At 51.0% G+C, this 16,717-nt stretch overlaps 5 protein-coding genes across 5 annotated transcripts; 2 read left to right on the forward strand and 3 right to left on the reverse strand.

The window, feature by feature from the left end:
• Positions 1 to 581: 581 nt before the first annotated feature.
• VC83_03664 (uncharacterized protein) lies at positions 582 to 1,484 on the reverse strand (the record flags this gene model as incomplete). Its single annotated transcript, XM_024467307.1, has 2 exons — positions 1,025 to 1,484; positions 582 to 876 (listed from the first exon to the last, which is right to left on the reverse strand). The coding sequence occupies exons 1-2, from the start codon at positions 1,471 to 1,473 to the stop codon at positions 582 to 584; spliced, it is 744 nt and encodes a 247-aa protein (XP_024324874.1). The 5' UTR covers positions 1,474 to 1,484.
• An 11-nt stretch (positions 1,485 to 1,495) lies between these two features.
• VC83_03665 (uncharacterized protein) lies at positions 1,496 to 4,997 on the reverse strand (the record flags this gene model as incomplete). Its single annotated transcript, XM_024467308.1, has 5 exons — positions 4,496 to 4,997; positions 4,372 to 4,441; positions 2,217 to 4,318; positions 2,090 to 2,154; positions 1,496 to 1,946 (listed from the first exon to the last, which is right to left on the reverse strand). Exons 1-5 carry the CDS (start codon positions 4,817 to 4,819, stop codon positions 1,496 to 1,498), a joined length of 3,012 nt encoding a protein of 1,003 aa, XP_024324875.1. The 5' UTR covers positions 4,820 to 4,997.
• A 552-nt stretch (positions 4,998 to 5,549) lies between these two features.
• On the reverse strand, positions 5,550 to 7,348 carry HEM2_1 (Aminolevulinate dehydratase). Its single transcript, XM_024467309.1, has 2 exons — positions 6,802 to 7,348; positions 5,550 to 6,738 (listed from the first exon to the last, which is right to left on the reverse strand). Exons 1-2 carry the CDS (start codon positions 7,231 to 7,233, stop codon positions 5,830 to 5,832), a joined length of 1,341 nt encoding a protein of 446 aa, XP_024324876.1. The 5' UTR covers positions 7,234 to 7,348; the 3' UTR covers positions 5,550 to 5,829.
• Positions 7,349 to 13,352: 6,004 nt separating this feature from the next.
• On the forward strand, positions 13,353 to 14,673 carry VC83_03667 (uncharacterized protein; the record flags this gene model as incomplete). Its single annotated transcript, XM_024467310.1, has 2 exons — positions 13,353 to 13,761; positions 13,820 to 14,673. The coding sequence occupies exons 1-2, from the start codon at positions 13,626 to 13,628 to the stop codon at positions 14,671 to 14,673; spliced, it is 990 nt and encodes a 329-aa protein (XP_024324877.1). The 5' UTR covers positions 13,353 to 13,625.
• Positions 14,674 to 15,490: 817 nt separating this feature from the next.
• On the forward strand, positions 15,491 to 16,155 carry VC83_03668 (uncharacterized protein; the record flags this gene model as incomplete). Its single annotated transcript, XM_024467311.1, has 2 exons — positions 15,491 to 15,695; positions 15,767 to 16,155. The coding sequence occupies 2 exons, from the start codon at positions 15,491 to 15,493 to the stop codon at positions 16,153 to 16,155; spliced, it is 594 nt and encodes a 197-aa protein (XP_024324872.1).
• Between the last annotated feature and the right edge of the window lie 562 nt (positions 16,156 to 16,717).

A 16,717-nucleotide genomic window follows, 5' to 3' on the forward strand; every position in this document is an offset into this window, starting at 1 on the left:
TCCTACCGGAAAAACGACACGACAGTACTCCGTACACTACAGGAACTGGTAAGTTAGATATCCCAACAACAACAACAACAACAACAACGACAACAACAACAACAACAACAACAACAACAACAACAACAGGGAGAAACATTTTGTCTCGGAAATTGAACTTTTTTTGCGAGACCCAAGGCAAAGACATTTTGGTGTAGTTGTAGTTTAATTCCCCCATCAGTCAACCCAGCCCGTTATCCTATTTTTGTCTTGTCCTCTCCACCATCCAGCCTCCTCTCCAACCAGCCTCCTCTCCATCCAGCCTCCTCTTCACTGCATTTTTCTGTGTCCATCTCTCATCTTTCACCCAAACAGTTCTACCGCACCATAACCCTCCTTATCCCCCCCTTCTCCACTCGAAACATTTTTTTAAGATTACACATCACGTGTTCCCCCAATGACCCTCTAGTTACGATTTATCTGAGCCGAGAACGCATAGGTCGGTATAAGACCCCATCATCCTCCCCCCCTACACCCTCCCCCCTAGGTCTACACCTCAACATCTCCCTCGCCACCCCCGTTCCCTCTCCTCAATCTCCGCCTCAATCTCCCTCAACCTCTCCGCCACATCCCTCAACCCCCTCTCTCCCTCCTCCTTCTCCCCTCTTCTCCTCTTCCACACTCCGCTTCGCCAAATCCAGGGCGCCTTCGAACCATTTCCCCAGTCGTGCGTGGGTCATGTAATTGCGTAAAGTGCTGTCCTCAGAAGAGAGGTCAGAGAGGAGGGGGGCGCGAACGCCGGAGTCGAGGGAGCTGTAGCGCGTGTCGAGGGTGGGGTGGTGGTGGAGAGGGAGGAGGGGGTGTAGATGCGGAGGCGGGAGGGGGTTTCGAAGAGGCCTGTTTCTTGTTAGCTTTTGCCCTTGTACTCTCATTACTGCACGCAAACTGCGGCGGGGGGAGGGGGAGAAGAAAAGGTAGAAAGGGGAAAAAACTCACGATCCCGAATACACCCCTTCAACGTCCTATACAGCGCCGTCCCTCCAACCTCCACCTAACCTCCTCATCACTCTTCGCATCCGTATCATTAATCGCCGCCCAATCATCCTCAACATACACCTCCTCCACACGCCCTGCTCCGCCAACTTCAACTCCTCCCCCTCCGTCGGTCCAGCAGCATTCAGCGCCAAAAGCGCATAATGGAACTCCTCCCCCCCCAACACCCCCCTCCCTCCCCCTACTATCCGGACCGAGGAGCGTCAACAGATCCACCACATCCAACGCCCCCATCGCCTTATGCTCAAGCAGCCAGCCTAGCTTCTCATGCAGCACCGTAGCCAACGCCGTTTTCCCGCGGAGAGAAGGGTTATCATAAACCTCGAGCGCAAGCTGTCGCTCAGCTGTATCATCAATCGCCCCCTTCACCGCACCGCGGACATGCTTATGCACAAGTCCCTGAATCCTAATAACCTCCAACTGCGCCTCCGTCTCCCTCATCTCCTCCCCCCCTCCGCGACCCTCAGTCCACTCGCCGCTTGCCCCGCCAATCTCGCCAGTTTCCCAATGCTGAGCTGCACTTTCTTGCTCCACAGGTCGCGTTCGCGGTGAGGCCGAGATCGAGGAGTTCGGCTGCGGCGCGGTGGTAGTCCTTCTCCTGCGTGACCTCGTTGATCCACGAGACCTTCGCGTACTCCTTTTTGCTGCGCAGGAAGGCGGTGAGGTATTTTTGGTGCGTGTCGTTGTCGCTGAGCAGCGCGAAGAGCTCGCCTTCTTTGATGTAGTACGAGTACAGCGACTTCGCCCACTCCATGCCGAAGAGGTCGTAGTAACCCTCTACCTGTGCTTGCAGGCGGGCGACGCGGGCTTTGAGATCCGTGGCGTCGCCGTCGGGTGCGGATTCCGTTTCGGCGATGGCTTCGTTGGTGCGTTGGATTTCCTCGACGATGAGGGGGACGAGGGTGTCGAAGACCCTGTGTTTTCTCCGCTAATTCGATGCCCTCATCCACGAGCCCAATCTCGGAGAGGTTGTAAATCTGCCCCTCCCGCACCTTGAGTACGCGTGCTGCATCTGCAAGCCCTGGCTGTGGCGCTTCTTGTCTCCTGGCCGAGGTACCAGCGGTACTTCTCCGTCGTGGAGCGGCAGGCGAGATCGAGCATCTCGGGGCACTCGGTACGGATCTTGTCGACGACGTCGGGGTCGGGTTGGTTTTCGCCGGCTGCGGGGGCCAGTATTGTCGCACTATTCCGATGGCGAGATCAGTCTGCCTCTTCGCGTTATCCGCCGTATAGAGCTTGCACGTCCACGGTTCCGGAATGTCGTTGTAGTTTTGCATAAGGATCCCGTTCTGGACATCTTCGCCCTGGAGCCCGTATAGAGCTAGGTTTTCGGTCCGGAAGTTGTAGGCGCCAGCCAAGGCCCCGATGAGGAGATCATTAGCCTCGCTGAGAAGCTCGACGATCTTGTGCTGGACGAGCTCGGACTCTTCGTACCTCAACTTTACAGCCTGGAAGGCCCAGGGAACAACCATCTCGAAGCGATGGATGTCGTGGATAAAGTAGTGGCGAACACGGTCTACCTCCCCAAATTCCTTTGACGGCATTAACTTGTACTCCTCGTGCAGGCACTCGACGATGTCGTTCCATAAGCTGCGCTTTTGGCCGGCGGGTTTGGAGCTGATGAGGGTATCGTAGTTGCTCCATGCACCCTTTGCACCGTTTAGTTTCTCCGCGTCCCATAGGAGCTTCCACTTCGTAAGACGGTCAAGCTCGACATTCATCTTCTTGATGTGCGTCGCGAGACTGTGCAGTGCCTGTGCCCGTACCCGTAGATTATGTTCAATCGACGCCGGGATAGAAGGAATATGCGCTGTCGTAGAACTCAAAACCTCGTGACTAAGCTGTAGGGCGGCCTGGCCAACTTCTTCGGGTGAGAATTGTATTTCTGGCCGTCCGGCGAAACTCAATGGGTTGTTCTCGAGAATGCCAAAGAATACCGCTTGGTCCAGCTTGCTCTTAGCCGTGACTTGTGGCGCCTCCCCTGCCGTAAACTTCTTCGGGTCTGTCGTGGCAATACGGATTATACCACCACCCTTCACCAGGAGAACGACAGCTGGGAATTTGGCCTTGTGGCGCCTCGAACGGCTGTCTTCTGTGCCATGGGAGGGTGTATGTGGCTCCTCCAGCCCAGAGCCGGTAATCTCCACACCGGCGTCGGTCCTGAAGTCTACGACATCCTCGAAATAATTGGTTCCCGCACGGAGTTGTTGATCTGGGGATTCTGGTTCATTGACCATTGATGTCACCACGACGGCGCGGTCAAAGACGACAAATGCTGCAACGCCTGGCTTTGGCAGATATAGTCTCGGCTTGGACGTGGATGTGCGGCTGACTGGAGTTGAATAAGAGCGGAGGTGGTGAACGTTGCTGACAATAATCTCCCTTTGACGAAGGAATACCTGCACAAGGGCGTAGTGGCAAATCCCATGCCCACCAAGAGACGTTAGCATGAGAAGCTCCGTGCCATTGTCGTCGCGGTATGTCAAAGCCGTTGAATCTTCCCTATCGCTGGCTTGTGGTGCGAATGAAAAGTCGAGGACTTCAAAGGACTCAAGGTCCAGGCTCTCAAGACTCTTGTCAGTGCGCTTCAACTCGTCCACAATCAACTCCCTGATATCGCCTTCTGCCTCGAGGGTATTGTGGCCGCCTCGGTGAAGACTCCAAGCTTGTAATCTGCCCTTCGAAGATGCGCTCACAATATCACGCTCTCCAGGCTTCAACGACGGACCAGCTCTAGCAGCTGCCAGGTCTCCACGCCAAGAGGAGCTGCTGAGGGCGTTCCTAATGCTTCCAAATATCCCTCCATTGCCTGCTCCGCTCGTGCCGCGCAAGAACTGGACAGATATCGCTGGTCTCCCCTGGCCGTCCCGTACGCTCATATACGCCAACCTTCCGCTGCTGAAAGATAGCAAAAAGCCAGCCGACTCGGCATTCAGGATCTGGATCACAACCTCCCCATGCAGCAGGCCCGAAATCGTTAGCTCGACGCCATGTCGCGGTTGCTGAATGAGGTCCAGGGTGGCTGCGCTCGCGATCGACTCCCAGTATGTGATCTTGCCGCTTGAGGGCATCACCACGACGAGGCCAGGTTCGGGAGTGCTTGCTGAGGCAGAGACTAAGGATCCGAGGGGGAGATGCTCAGATGTGTGTTTCGCTGGGTAGGGTAGGGCGAAGGTAAAGGTCTCTGGGGTCGTGGTGTTGAGAGCGTAGGGCCAGACAATGGCATGGGTGGTTGTGAGAGCGAGGGCATAGCCACTGTCGGAGTATATCGCGCCATACTGTCTACCTGTACATCGAAGGGTCAGTTCATCCTTTATTCAATCCCTAAGATATCCATACCTGTAGTCGTGGATTGTAGGCGATCTGGTAGAGCAGGAAGCCTGCTGACAGTGTAAACATCATTGCTTGTCTGTGACCCCGTTAGCATCCAACTCAGAGCTGTCAATCCAATTAAATCATTTACCAAAACCGTGCTTCCATCTCCCTTGCCAGTTCTTTCGGTAGTCTTGGGCTTCTTGCCTCTAACCGTGAGATCGCGTCTTATTGTTCCCTGAGGTTCTGCGATGCTCTCGTGCCGGGCGACCCCCGGTGCTGGCTTCTTCGCCTTGACCTCCTGCATCTCAGGGGCAGCATCGGGGACAACAAAGGTATTCTCATGTAAGCTGCTGCGTTGCCGTTTGGCTTTGGGTTGTAGCGCAATATTCTCTGAAGATGTTGGGCGCGGCCTGCGCCTGGCGTTGCGAGTATTCGCAGCTGGAGTGCTGTTGGTCGTCGCTGGTGAAAACATGACAAGTTTGGCCCTTTTTGAGGGTCTTGAAGTTGTTCGACTAGTGCTATTGATAGCTAGAGGATGAGGGGATTAGAGATTTCGCATTGTTTGTGTCGAGATGTCGGTGGTTGGTTCTGGTGTTTACATTGGTTTACATTGGTTTGTGTCTGGAGCTCACAACGGAGTAATATTTCTCGTAGCCAAGCGAAACAACGCAACAAAAGTATCATCTACAACAGGCATAGCCCAATGATCCTGAACATAATAAATCGTTATCGGATATATAATTACTCTGCCATAATCAATACGATAGTATATTCTGAAATTGTTTATTTGGCATCAATTCGGATTCATTCTCCTCTTCAGTTCTGCCTCTCCATCGCTTGTTTCCCCAAATCGTCGTCATCGTGTTACAGACCAGACAAACACACAAAACGGAGCCTCAACAACGACGCATGGACCCTCTCATAACAAAATCATACTGGACGACCTAACACTAACCCTTTTTAGCGCCAGGCACAACCTCTTGATATATGTAATTTCCGACTACAAACAATTATTTAAATATGATGAACGGAATTAATGAACCTAAATAGTTAAAAGACAGTAAAGCCCACATCCACATCAGCGTTCCAAGTACCATATTCGTGCCGTGGGATTATTAATGTCCATGGAGAGCCAGAATTATATAGACACTTCTAAGTAGATTAAACATGCAATACAATGGGAGTTGAAGTTTGAAGATATGCGGTAGTGACACCAAGAAAGATAATATTTATTTATTCCTTTTGGTTGGAAACATATACCATTAGCTTCCGAAGCAACGCTATCTATCGCATCCAGCAATCCAACTATTTGCCTACTGTAGCCCTTTGTTTTTGGAGTTGAGACTCGTAGCCATAAATACAGTTCGCAGACATGACCCATCATATACCCCTATATACCTCCCACACAGATACCCCCCCAAACGCCTTCGCCAAAACTTTCATCAAATCAACAAACCACGCCAGACAGACTCTAGTGTGGATCTAAGACTCCAGCCAGTCTAAGAAGCGTGGAGTGAAGTACGACACAACAATCGTAGCACCAGCCCTCAAAATGCCCTCCGTAGACTCAAAAGCCATAGCCTTCAAATCAAAGACACCTGCCTTGGCAGCTGCATGGATCATGGCGTATTCGCCGCTGACCTGATACGCCGCGACTGGCATATCCTTCCCGATCTCCTTAGCATCGCTGATGATATCAAGGTACTGTCCAGCAGGCTTGACCATAATAATGTCCGCCCCCTCAGCAATATCTCTGTGCATCGCGCGGCGCGCCAACCCACGTCCTCCGTGGGGGAGTTGGTAGCACTTCCTGTCTCCGAACGACGGGACGGATCCAGCTGCGTCGCGGAAGGGTCCGTATAAGCAGCCGGAGAACTTGGCAGCGTAGGACATCAAGACGACTCTGTGGGCGATACCCTCTTCGATGAGCTTGAGCTTGATAGCGCGGATACGGCCATCGTTCATGTCTGACGGAGCGACGCAGTGGGCGCCGGCCTGGGCATATGCGACAGCGACATCGGAGATACGATCAACGGACAACTGATTGTTCAAGCTGCCGTCATCGCGGAGGATGCCGCAGTGACCGTGGGATGTGTATTCGCACAGGCAGACGTCGACGGTGATAAAGAGTTGGGGGAAGCGCTGGCGGAGAAGACGGATGGCGGCCATGACGGGGCCTTTTGGGTCGTCGGCGGAGGTGCCGAGGGCGTCTTTGGAGCCGGGGGCGAGGGGGACGCCGAAGAGGATCACGGATTTGAGGCCCTTGCGGATGAGGGGTTCGAGGTGGGGGACGAGTTTGTTGATGCCGCGGCGGTGTTGGTCGGGGAGGGAGGGGATGATGGATTCTTCGTCGTCCTGGTCAGATACGAAGAGGGGGTATATGAGCATTGACTGGAGGGGGGTGTTGTTAGCAATTGAAGTCAGCATTGGGTGAGTGAATGGTCGTGTGCGAACCTTTGTCAATTGTCTCTCGGCTTGCCACGAGCGGGCAAGGGGGTGAGAGTATCCGCCGTGCAATTGACTCGAGATGTCTCCGGAGATGCTGACGCTGGTTGCGCAGGTGCTGGCGTATGACATCGCCCTGGAGACGTGCGATCTCCGATCATCAATGGTAGAAGAGGTTGAGAGGGGACCGCGGGCAGGGCGTCTATCATCATTGGCGTCCCTGAACGACAGATCTTGAACGAGGCTGGAGAACGACATGGTGATAGTGCGAATTCGACGAGCGAGTGCAACAGTGAAGGTATCAGGAAAGAACTTTGCAAAGACTCCGGAAAGCGTGGGGTTTAGAAAGAAGTCAGCGAACATGCATGGGGTGATGGCGAAAAAATGTCGTCGGTGACAGCCGCACTCATGGGGGTTACAGACGGACGGCGAGTGCGGCATGAAGTTGCCGGGCTGGCACGCTTGTTTTGGAATTCACCACATTTTAATTGGCCGAGGTTTCCGAAAGTCCAAACATTTTTCATACCGTAATCGTCAGATCCGCCTGGTCGCTTCGCTCCCAGTCGGAATAAGCAAGTTGGGACAGTATTACTATATTTAAAGTGGTCGCTAAACCTACCACTTTAAATATAGTAATACTGTATAACGTAAGTCGTGGCGTAACGGTGGCATGGCGTAACGCGGTGGAATTTCGAAGAGAACATAACAAATCTATAAATTTAACTACAATCAACGATAATACATGATCCACCGTCGCTCTCTGATTGTTCCCCTGCTTCTTCCTCAATATACTCGTCAATTTAAATGTCTGAGGAGGCGTGCTTATCCTTTGTTTTGCGCTTTTTCTTACTTGGGTTATGTGTCGCCTTTTCCGCCTACACAATTCTTGCGTAGAAACATGAAAGTGGCCCTTCAGAATAACCCTTTTCCCCTCCATACGTACCGTACCGTACGTCGCTTTATAACTGATCGCAGGTTGTTGGCATAGAGTTGGTGGACAATGCTAGGTGCTAGAAGTTGCTCTGACGCAACTGTGAGTTTTTGGATGTACGTCCGCACCGGTGTTGACAGCACCCCACCACCATTAATCGTCGTTGTAAGGAGCGCATTTGCAGAGCATAAGGTCATCCCATCTGGGGTGGAGCTGTTGATAAAGACTCGGGTCAAAAATATCATACTGATGTGGTGTTTTTGGTCGAGCAGCGTACGCAATGCTCGCTGGGGATTAAAAGGAAGCAAGCCAGCGCCACAGTATGCTGACTCAATGTTCTGATGGTTTCATATATCAAGCCGTGCCTGGATGTATGCCTCCATCCATTCATACTTCTGTATGCACGCAAGTTGCGCTTGGTTGAGTTGTAATGGTGGGTGCACCAGATGTGAGAATCTAGCCACCCAAGGAAGGGATGAATTTACTAAGACAACACACTGTCTTAGGTAACAGAGCCAAAGGGTTGTAGCTTAGACTATTCCACAACGTAGCAATCAGGTGTGTGATGTAGTGAAGTGGTTCAGACAAGTTGCAACAAATGTTGAGTCTGGGAACTCAGGGGTAAGTCAGAGGTTAACACCTCACTGACTTTTCAGAAACAAGGAGTAACAAGATGAATGCTTGGAAGCTTGGAAAAGACGTGGAAGTATGTGATAGTCGATTTACTGTATTGTCTGCTTGCCCTTTCTTAAGGAAAGGGCAATCCTATTTATGCTAAAGGAGTGTAGTTCTCTCATTTTCCAAGACTTTCCATGACTTACCAGGCTTGGTAACTGTAGTCGATGTAAGAGAATCCCATAGAACCATCTATTAGGTTCGTAGCCTATAGGAAGTAAAAGGAGGTCCAAGGTCAGAGTACCCCTATAGACAAATTATGTCATAGACAAATTATGTCATAACTTAACCAATCTTGTGGGTAACTAAAGAGCGATGACATGTAATGAATCATAGAGGTTCGTAGGAGCTTTTAGAGCTATCGTTCATGCTCCTAGGCCTCTAGTTGGTAGAGATATGTCATGTGGTAGTATGAGTGATGTCATGTAATGAATCATAGAGGGTTGTAGAGATATGCTATGTGGTAATATCGGCCCAGTAACTAAGGAGCAATGACGTGTAATGAATCATAGATGGTTGTAGCAATCGTTGAGTAGTATTGCTCTTGTTGTTGGTGTGATAAGCCAAAATATGTATAGTGACTTGTAGGTTTGTGTCATACTGACATTCGTTGCACTCAGTTTGCTATCAAACTCAAGAGCAAACTTGGAAATCTCCTCCTCAAACCTACAAGTCACTATACATATTTTGGCTTATCACACCAACAACAAGAGCAATACTACTCAACGATTGCTACAACCATCTATGATTCATTACACGTCATTGCTCCTTAGTTACTGGGCCGATATGACCACATAGCATATCTCTACAACCCTCTATGATTCATTACATGCCATCACTCCTTAGTTACTGGGCTAATACTACACATGACATACCTCTATCAACTAGAGGCCTAGGAACATGAACGATAGCTCCAAAAGCTTCTACAACCCTCTATGATTCATTACACGTCATCGCTCCTTAGTTACCCACAATATTGGTTAAGTTATGACATAATTTGTCTATAGGGGTACTCTGACCTTAGACCTCCTTTCACTTCCTATAGGCTAGGAACCTAGGAGATGGTTCTATGGGATTCTGGTTAGTCATGGAAAGTCTTGGAAAATGAGAGAACTACACTCCTTTAGCATAAATAGGATTGCCCTTTCCTTAAGAAAGGGCAAGCAGACAATACAGTAAATCGACTATCACATACTTCCACGTCTTTTCCAAGCTTCCAAGCATTCATCTTGTTACTCCTTGTTTCTGAAAAGTCAGTGAGGTGTTAACCTCTGACTTACCCCTGAGTTCCCAGACTCAACATTTGTTGCAACTTGTCTGAACCACTTCACTACATCACACACCTGATTGCTACGTTGTGGAATAGTCTAAGCTACAACCCTTTGGCTCTGTTACCTAAGACAGTGTGTTGTCTTAGTAAATTCATCCCTTCCTTGGGTGGCTAGATTCTCACATCTGGTGCACCCACCATTACAGTATGCCAGTAATGTTCACTGCCGTCGGAGAAGACCCGCTACCCCTCACGCCTGACAACCATTATTCAAACCCACAAATTCCAGACCCATGCGTGGAAGTGTCATGGGAGCCAATGACGTTCCCAACAGTCAACCATAATGTTTCCATTCTTGAGGCCCTTGAGCCCATCGCTAACATTTGCTCAATAATACACATGCCGTACTGGACGATCGTTGAGCTGGAATATAATGATGGCCGAGTTTATGAAGCAAAATCTCTACCAGGAACGGTTGGAAATCAAACGATGCTTTATCACCACGAGGAGACCCCATGACATAAAAAGATGAGCCAAAGAACACTAACTTGAATGTTCGATCCTGCCCAACACCAGTCTGGAGCATCTATGGTGATTTCACCACAAGACTGAACAAACTACCTAAAAGAGTTCTCATTTATTAGCCCTGGCTGTCGACTAGAATTAGGATTCGGCACTGAAGGCTCTCTACATGAGACAGTAAACGCCGGTACATCAGCTGGAGTTAAGATCCAGAATCATAACGGGACCGAGGTTCTTACAGTTTCACACCAGGGCTTCTTAGGTTCGAATGATGTCTTCCATCCTACAGCGTCAGGGGAGAAAGTTGGAGAAGTTTAAGGACATTCAAGAACGACTGTTATTTCCAGGCAGAGACCCCAAGGGTACTTTTAAACAGGGCTGCATAAGCCATTAGAGAAATAAGACCGGAGGGCATCCCATCTACTTCTGCCCAGCTTCCTGTCTTCACCAAAGTTCAACAAGCCAAAGCGTCCTCCTGGGCATCCTGACATAAAATACCGCCATTGGAAGGTTGACACAGTAAGTGCAGTTTTTGGTGTTGTAAATGCCATTATTTCTAACGGGATGTGTGGGGCGCCAATCGTTGATTGCAAGACAGGTGGTGTACAGGGTTTTTTTCACTTGTCAGATGGGCTCAACTGCTATGCTGCCCATTTGGATGATTTAGTTGCAGAAGGATGGGAAATTGCTTAGTTAGCAGGGATACTCGTGCGAATGGGTTGAAAGGGGCAGAGCATCACTAAACGTCGTGGAAGAGGTCTCACATAATCGCCGACAGGTCTCTGCATATCCGGGACCTCTATACCATGTGTTAGTATATTGACGAGACTGGATTTTGTCGTCGGTACGTATGCGATGGCCTGGTCAATGGGAGAAAAGGCAAGGTGGCTTTTATCCCGTGCCTCAGAACTCCTACGCATTGGGTTTTAAGCCCAACCCCTTCTGTTACTCGGGGCGTTTGGGTAATAGTTGTAACCAACTTTTCGCTTCGCTCAAGGTTGGAGTAAGCAATGTGAACGCGCCCGAAGCGAGAGGAAGCAATGTGCACACTGTCAAATTGCGACTGTAAGTACCTACACATAGTAATTTATATGTAAAGATACCTAAATAACCTATTCTACGAAATTATCACTTCCTTACTCCCACTCACTCCCACGCTCGCTCCCACGCTTGCTCTCATACTAGCTCTCACACTAGCTCTCATACTGGCTCTCATACTGGCTCTCACACTGGCTTTCATACTCTCTCTCAATTTGGGGGGCTTCTGGGTCAGGAATTGGCTCCTCAAACTCTGGAGGAATTGGGAGCCCCTCTTCGTAGAGCTGGGCAATCATCTTCTTTCAGGCACGCTCTTCCTTCCGTGCCTCAATTCCTGCCCTATGAAGCTGTTTCCGGGCCTGGTTTAAGGCCTGGCGGGCTACCCGGGCTTCTTTAGCTATGAGCTTCTAGGCTTGAAGCTCAGCTTTCTGGGCCCGAAGCTCGTGAGCATGAGCAGCTTGAGCTCACCTCCAAACTGAAGGCGGGCCCGGCTTCGGCTTGCCCGCTTCTTCGACTCCTCAACCTGCCGCCGAGTAGTATATAGGTCAAGCTCTATAAGCTGGCCTGAGGCTACAACCTCTTCTGTTCCAGTAAGCCAGTTCCTATAGCTCTCTTTTGAGGGGCTACTAAAGCCCTCCGGAGCCCGGTTTTTCCAGTGCTGTAGCCCCTCTTCTACCTCCTGAAAAGTTGAGGGTTTTGGGGTAGAAACCCGGATTGGTAGGGTAGTAGGCGTAGGCGTAGGCGTAGGCTGTGAGTAGGTGCGTAGTTTCGTGAGGGCTGTATTACAGCTTATAGGCCAAATACCAGCTTTCTGGAAAGCTGATATTATAGTAGACTCCTTAAAAGTCTGCTCCCGAATGCATGTGAGATCTCTCATGAAGGATTGTAGGTCGTAGGTAACGTCCATATCCCGTATGGCAGTAAGCACAGCTACTTGATGCCAGTGCTTATAAGGCTGGAACACTCCCATGTCTAATGGCTGTAAAACGTGTGTAAGATGTGAGGGAAAGGTGTATATAATAATGTTGTGTTCTTCTGCTGCAATGATGAAGTCATGGCTCGTATGGCTTACATGAGAGTTGAGTAATAGAACCCTTGTATCCTCTGAGGGTGTATGCTTAGCAAAATGCTCTAGCCACCGAAGAGCAAGCTGGCTATTTGAAAACCCAGAGTCGGAGAGTAGTACTAGCTCTGTGCCTTCAAGGTTGGCGTGGTACCAAGAATCCATATGTATTTTGCCCGGAATGATAAGTACTGGTGGTATGACTTTTCCTACTGCAGACACAGCCTCAAGGATAGTAATAGACGTACAGTTTTCAGGGCTTGGAGTATAGAGCTCCTTTGCTGTTCGTGGCACAATAACCTTCTCACCTCCTGGAATTCCAATTCTAAAGCCAGTTTCATCCATATTCCAGATTGACTCTGGCTTTATACTACACCGTAGTGTAAACTCAAGGTAGTCTCGAAACCAAATTATAATACTAGACCCATCTTGAGCTTCCGTACGTAGCTGTGCAATTGGCTTCGTAGTAATAAAGTGGAAGTCTTGAAGCTCATTCCGTATATATTTTGTAAGCCAGCTTGGTGAGGGTGGTGGCTTCGGGCTCCGGAGCTTACAGACAGCAGTAAATATCATAGCTCTCGTAGCTCCGAGCCCTAGGTAATATTGCTCTAGAATCCACTTCTTAATAGCTTCTGTCTGGGCAGTAGAGAGCATCTTATTCTTACCCCCTCGGGGTAGTGGTTGGGCTAGTTGGCGGCGGCTGCTTGAGCGTATAGTTGATGTAGGAACCTTAAAAATCCGACTAGCAGTAGTTGCTGTTTCAGAGGGGTTCTCTGCTAGCCATTTACAGGCATTTGATAGAGGAGTCCCTTCCATTAAATGAATTGCATAGATTTACTATATAAAATAGTATGTGTAGCTATGGTAGAAGTTTTATTAAGGAGTGGCGGTGAACAGACGCACGTTGCGACGGAGCGCACATTGCTTCCCCTCGCTTCGGGCGCGTTCACATTGCTTACTCCAACCTTGAGCGAAGCGAAAAGTTGGTTACGACGATTAGGCCCTCCGAATAACATAAATAATACGTAGGCTCCGTAGATAGTGTAGTAATTCAATTAATCTATTACTGTATCCTACTGTGAAGCTTCTGCTCCGTTGCCCGAAGGATTGATTACGGTAGTCGGAGATTACCACACAAATCTGTGTGTAGTTCCCCAACAATAACAGCGTAGCGGCCGTGACACGCGGTGGCGACACGCCTATCATCTCGCAAAACCTACCCGAATAGTGGCAAGCAATCTAAAAGACGGCCACACATCCCCCAACCTCAAAATTCTAATTCTAAATAATTTGTAATACCCATCCCCCTCCCCAACAAACCCTCTAATCACACAATGGGACTCATCAACGACGCCTCCGGCGCCGTCGGCGGCGCCATCGAACACGTGAGCGGCTCACTGGGCTCCAGCGTAAAATTCGACACCTCATCCATCCCCTCCCAATCCGGCAAAGTAATCCTCGTCACCGGCGGTACGTCTCTCAGCCTCACCTCATTTCACCCCGCGCAGCCTACTAACACAACCCCCAGGCAACATCGGACTAGGCCGCGAAACCTGCCGCGTCCTCGCAGCACACCAGCCGCGTCGGATCTACCTCTGCGCGCGCACCGCCTCCAAAGCAGAAGCTACCATCGCGGAGTTGAAAGAAGCGCAACCCGATGCCCCGCTCAGCTTCCTCCCGCTCGACCTGGCGGATTTGGAATCCGTGAAGGCGTGTGCGAGGGCGTTTGTAGCAAAGGAGGATAGGTTGGATGTGATGGTTTGTAATGCGGGGATTATGGCTGTGCCGGAGGGGCTGACGAGGGAGGGGTACGAGGTGCAGTTTGGGACGAATCATGTGGGGCATGCGCTGCTTGTTAAACTGCTGTTGCCGGTGCTGCAGCGGACGACGGAGGTCGAGGGGGCGGATGTGAGGGTCGTGACGTTGTCGTCCGTGGGACACCACTTGGCGCCGGCGGAAGGGATTGAGTTTGCGGCTCTGAAGGGGGAGATGGGGCATCTTACGACGTGGAATAGGTATGCGCAGAGCAAGCTGGCGAATAGGTTGTTTGCGGCGCAGCTGGCGAAGAGGTATCCGGGGATTATGAGCGTGAGTGTGCACCCCGGGGTTGTGGCGACGAATCTCTACAGTGAGTTTGTGGGGGGTGTGGGGCTGAGGAAGATTGGATACTGGTGGTATAAGGCGCTGTTGTCGGTGTCGGTGGAGGAGGGTTCGAAGAATCAGCTGTGGGCTGCGACGAGTCCGAGGGGGGGGTTGGTGCCGGGGGAGTACTACTTTCCGGTTGGGATATTGGGGAAGGGGAGTCGGCAGGGCGCGGATGAGGAGCTGGGGAAGAGGCTGTGGGAGTGGACTGAGAAGGAGTTGGAGGGGTATACGCTGTGATGCAAATAGAAAAAGACTACGACCATCTTACACCCGTGACCGGCTCAATTCTATTTGCCTACAGCTTACTATAACGCCAAGGCTGCATCCCCACGGCATCCAGCCGGTACTCGAGCAATTCCCATCCCACATCAGCCAGAAACCCTCGTATATGCCCCATACCGGCCAAGCTATTTCGGGAGCCCCAACAGCATCTCGATGTTTCGCTTTGATTCCTGCTAAAGGTATGACAGCATGCCCTCCCCCCCCGCACATCCCGTATCCAGCGCACAGGACCCCTCATACAGGTTACCAGCCGATCTCAGCTCCGAGCAGCAACGTCGCACGCCGTAACCAAGCGTGGATAATCCCTCCGAACGGACTCGACGGCGCCGATCAGCTCGCTCAAAACGAAATGCGCAGACCGCCCGTGGGCAAGCACCGGCTGGTCGTGTCCGTGTTGTGGAAATAACCTTTATTTACCGCACCACCTTGGCAGGAATGAGGCTAAGGTTGGGGTGTGTGGTGAGAGCGCGGTCTAATTAGCCCGCACATCACGATGGGGGGGATACGAGCGAGGCACTCACGTAAGAGCGTACTGCGCAAACTTCCTTTGGCGGGGGTAACACGTCGTATACACATACACCCAAGTCTTGAGCTGAGATGCATTATGCCCCAATTAGCCTGCTCGGTCGGTCACTGGGTTTAAGCCATGGAGGAGGGGTGAGAAAATGTATATAACCATGAACCTCCTCGTGGTTGGGAGATATCTCTTTGCCCACAGCTCACACACTCTTCCCACGCCTTAAGACACCAGAAAAGTTATCAAACCGCCAACATGGTCCAAACCGCATTCACCCTCGTCCTCGCCACGGTAGCTACCCTCGTCAGCGCCTCCCCGGTCACCCTCGACAAGCGCTGCGGCACTACCATCCTGCCCTCCACGCAGATCCAGCTGAAGCAGAGTCAACCAGACACCTCCTTCCCCAACACCGCGCTCACCGACAAGTCCATCTCCATCTCCCAGGGCTCCAACGGCTCTAGTAAGTCTTCCCTCCCCCACTCCCACTCCACTCCTCGTCCCTAGATGGAAGAAACTAACACCCCCCACCAGACAAAGTCAACGAGTTAATCGCCTTCACCGGCGCCGTTGGCGCCTTCGGCTGCTCCCTCGGCATCACTTTCCCCACCGGCTCCGTGATCACCCAGTCCGGCGGCCCCCCAACCCTAAACGTCCACACCGTGCCCACTCCGCTTCCCGGAAACCCAACATTCAACAACATCCACCCCGCCGCGACGCTCTTCGGCACCGTGACCGTGCTAGCTGGCCAAAGCACCGTGATTAACAGCAGGGCCTGCCCCACTGCGGCGGAGGGGGGGCTGGCGTTCGTGTTTGGGTATGCGGATTGGCAGACGCAGACGAGTAGTGTGGGGTGGACGGAGTATGTTAACCCAGCTAATGGGGCGGGGTTGAGGGGGGTGTTTCTTAACTTCAATTGTTAGGTGGGTGGGTGAGGGGTGGTGCTAGAGGAGGAGGGGGGAGGGTAATCAGATTGTTCGGTTTTCTTGGGGGGAGATGGAGTTCATGGGATGGGTGGATTGGGGAGTTAGATTGGTAATTTTTTGGATTAGATGAATGAAATTATGTCAGTTTTGGTACTAGACTTCTTTGGCGATGCATAATGTGATATTCCTTCCGTCTGAAGAATATGGAACATTTCTTGGGAGACACAACCAACGTGGATCGACTGAAACCCTTCTAGACTTCCGTCTAGAAGGGTTTCGTCGGGGGTTTTCTGTCGATCCGCGTCGGTTGTGGCACCCGAAGAATCTTCCATTTCTTTAGACGGAGTTACATCCCTTGTGTGGAGAGCCAGATGATGAATCTCCGATGTATTGGGGATGCCATGTATTACCTCTTGAAACCTGTATGAATATGTATGGCAGTTTCACGTAATACTATGCACCACAGCAGGACGTTGGTTGTTTGTGTTTGAGGTTTGGTTTTTATGTTTGAGGTCTTGTGTGATACTTGGTGATATCACGCATATTCGCAGGTTCTGGA

Source organism: Pseudogymnoascus destructans (assembly GCF_001641265.1).
Source record: "Pseudogymnoascus destructans isolate 20631-21 unplaced genomic scaffold scaffold_8, whole genome shotgun sequence".
NCBI lineage: Eukaryota > Fungi > Ascomycota > Leotiomycetes > Thelebolales > Thelebolaceae > Pseudogymnoascus > Pseudogymnoascus destructans.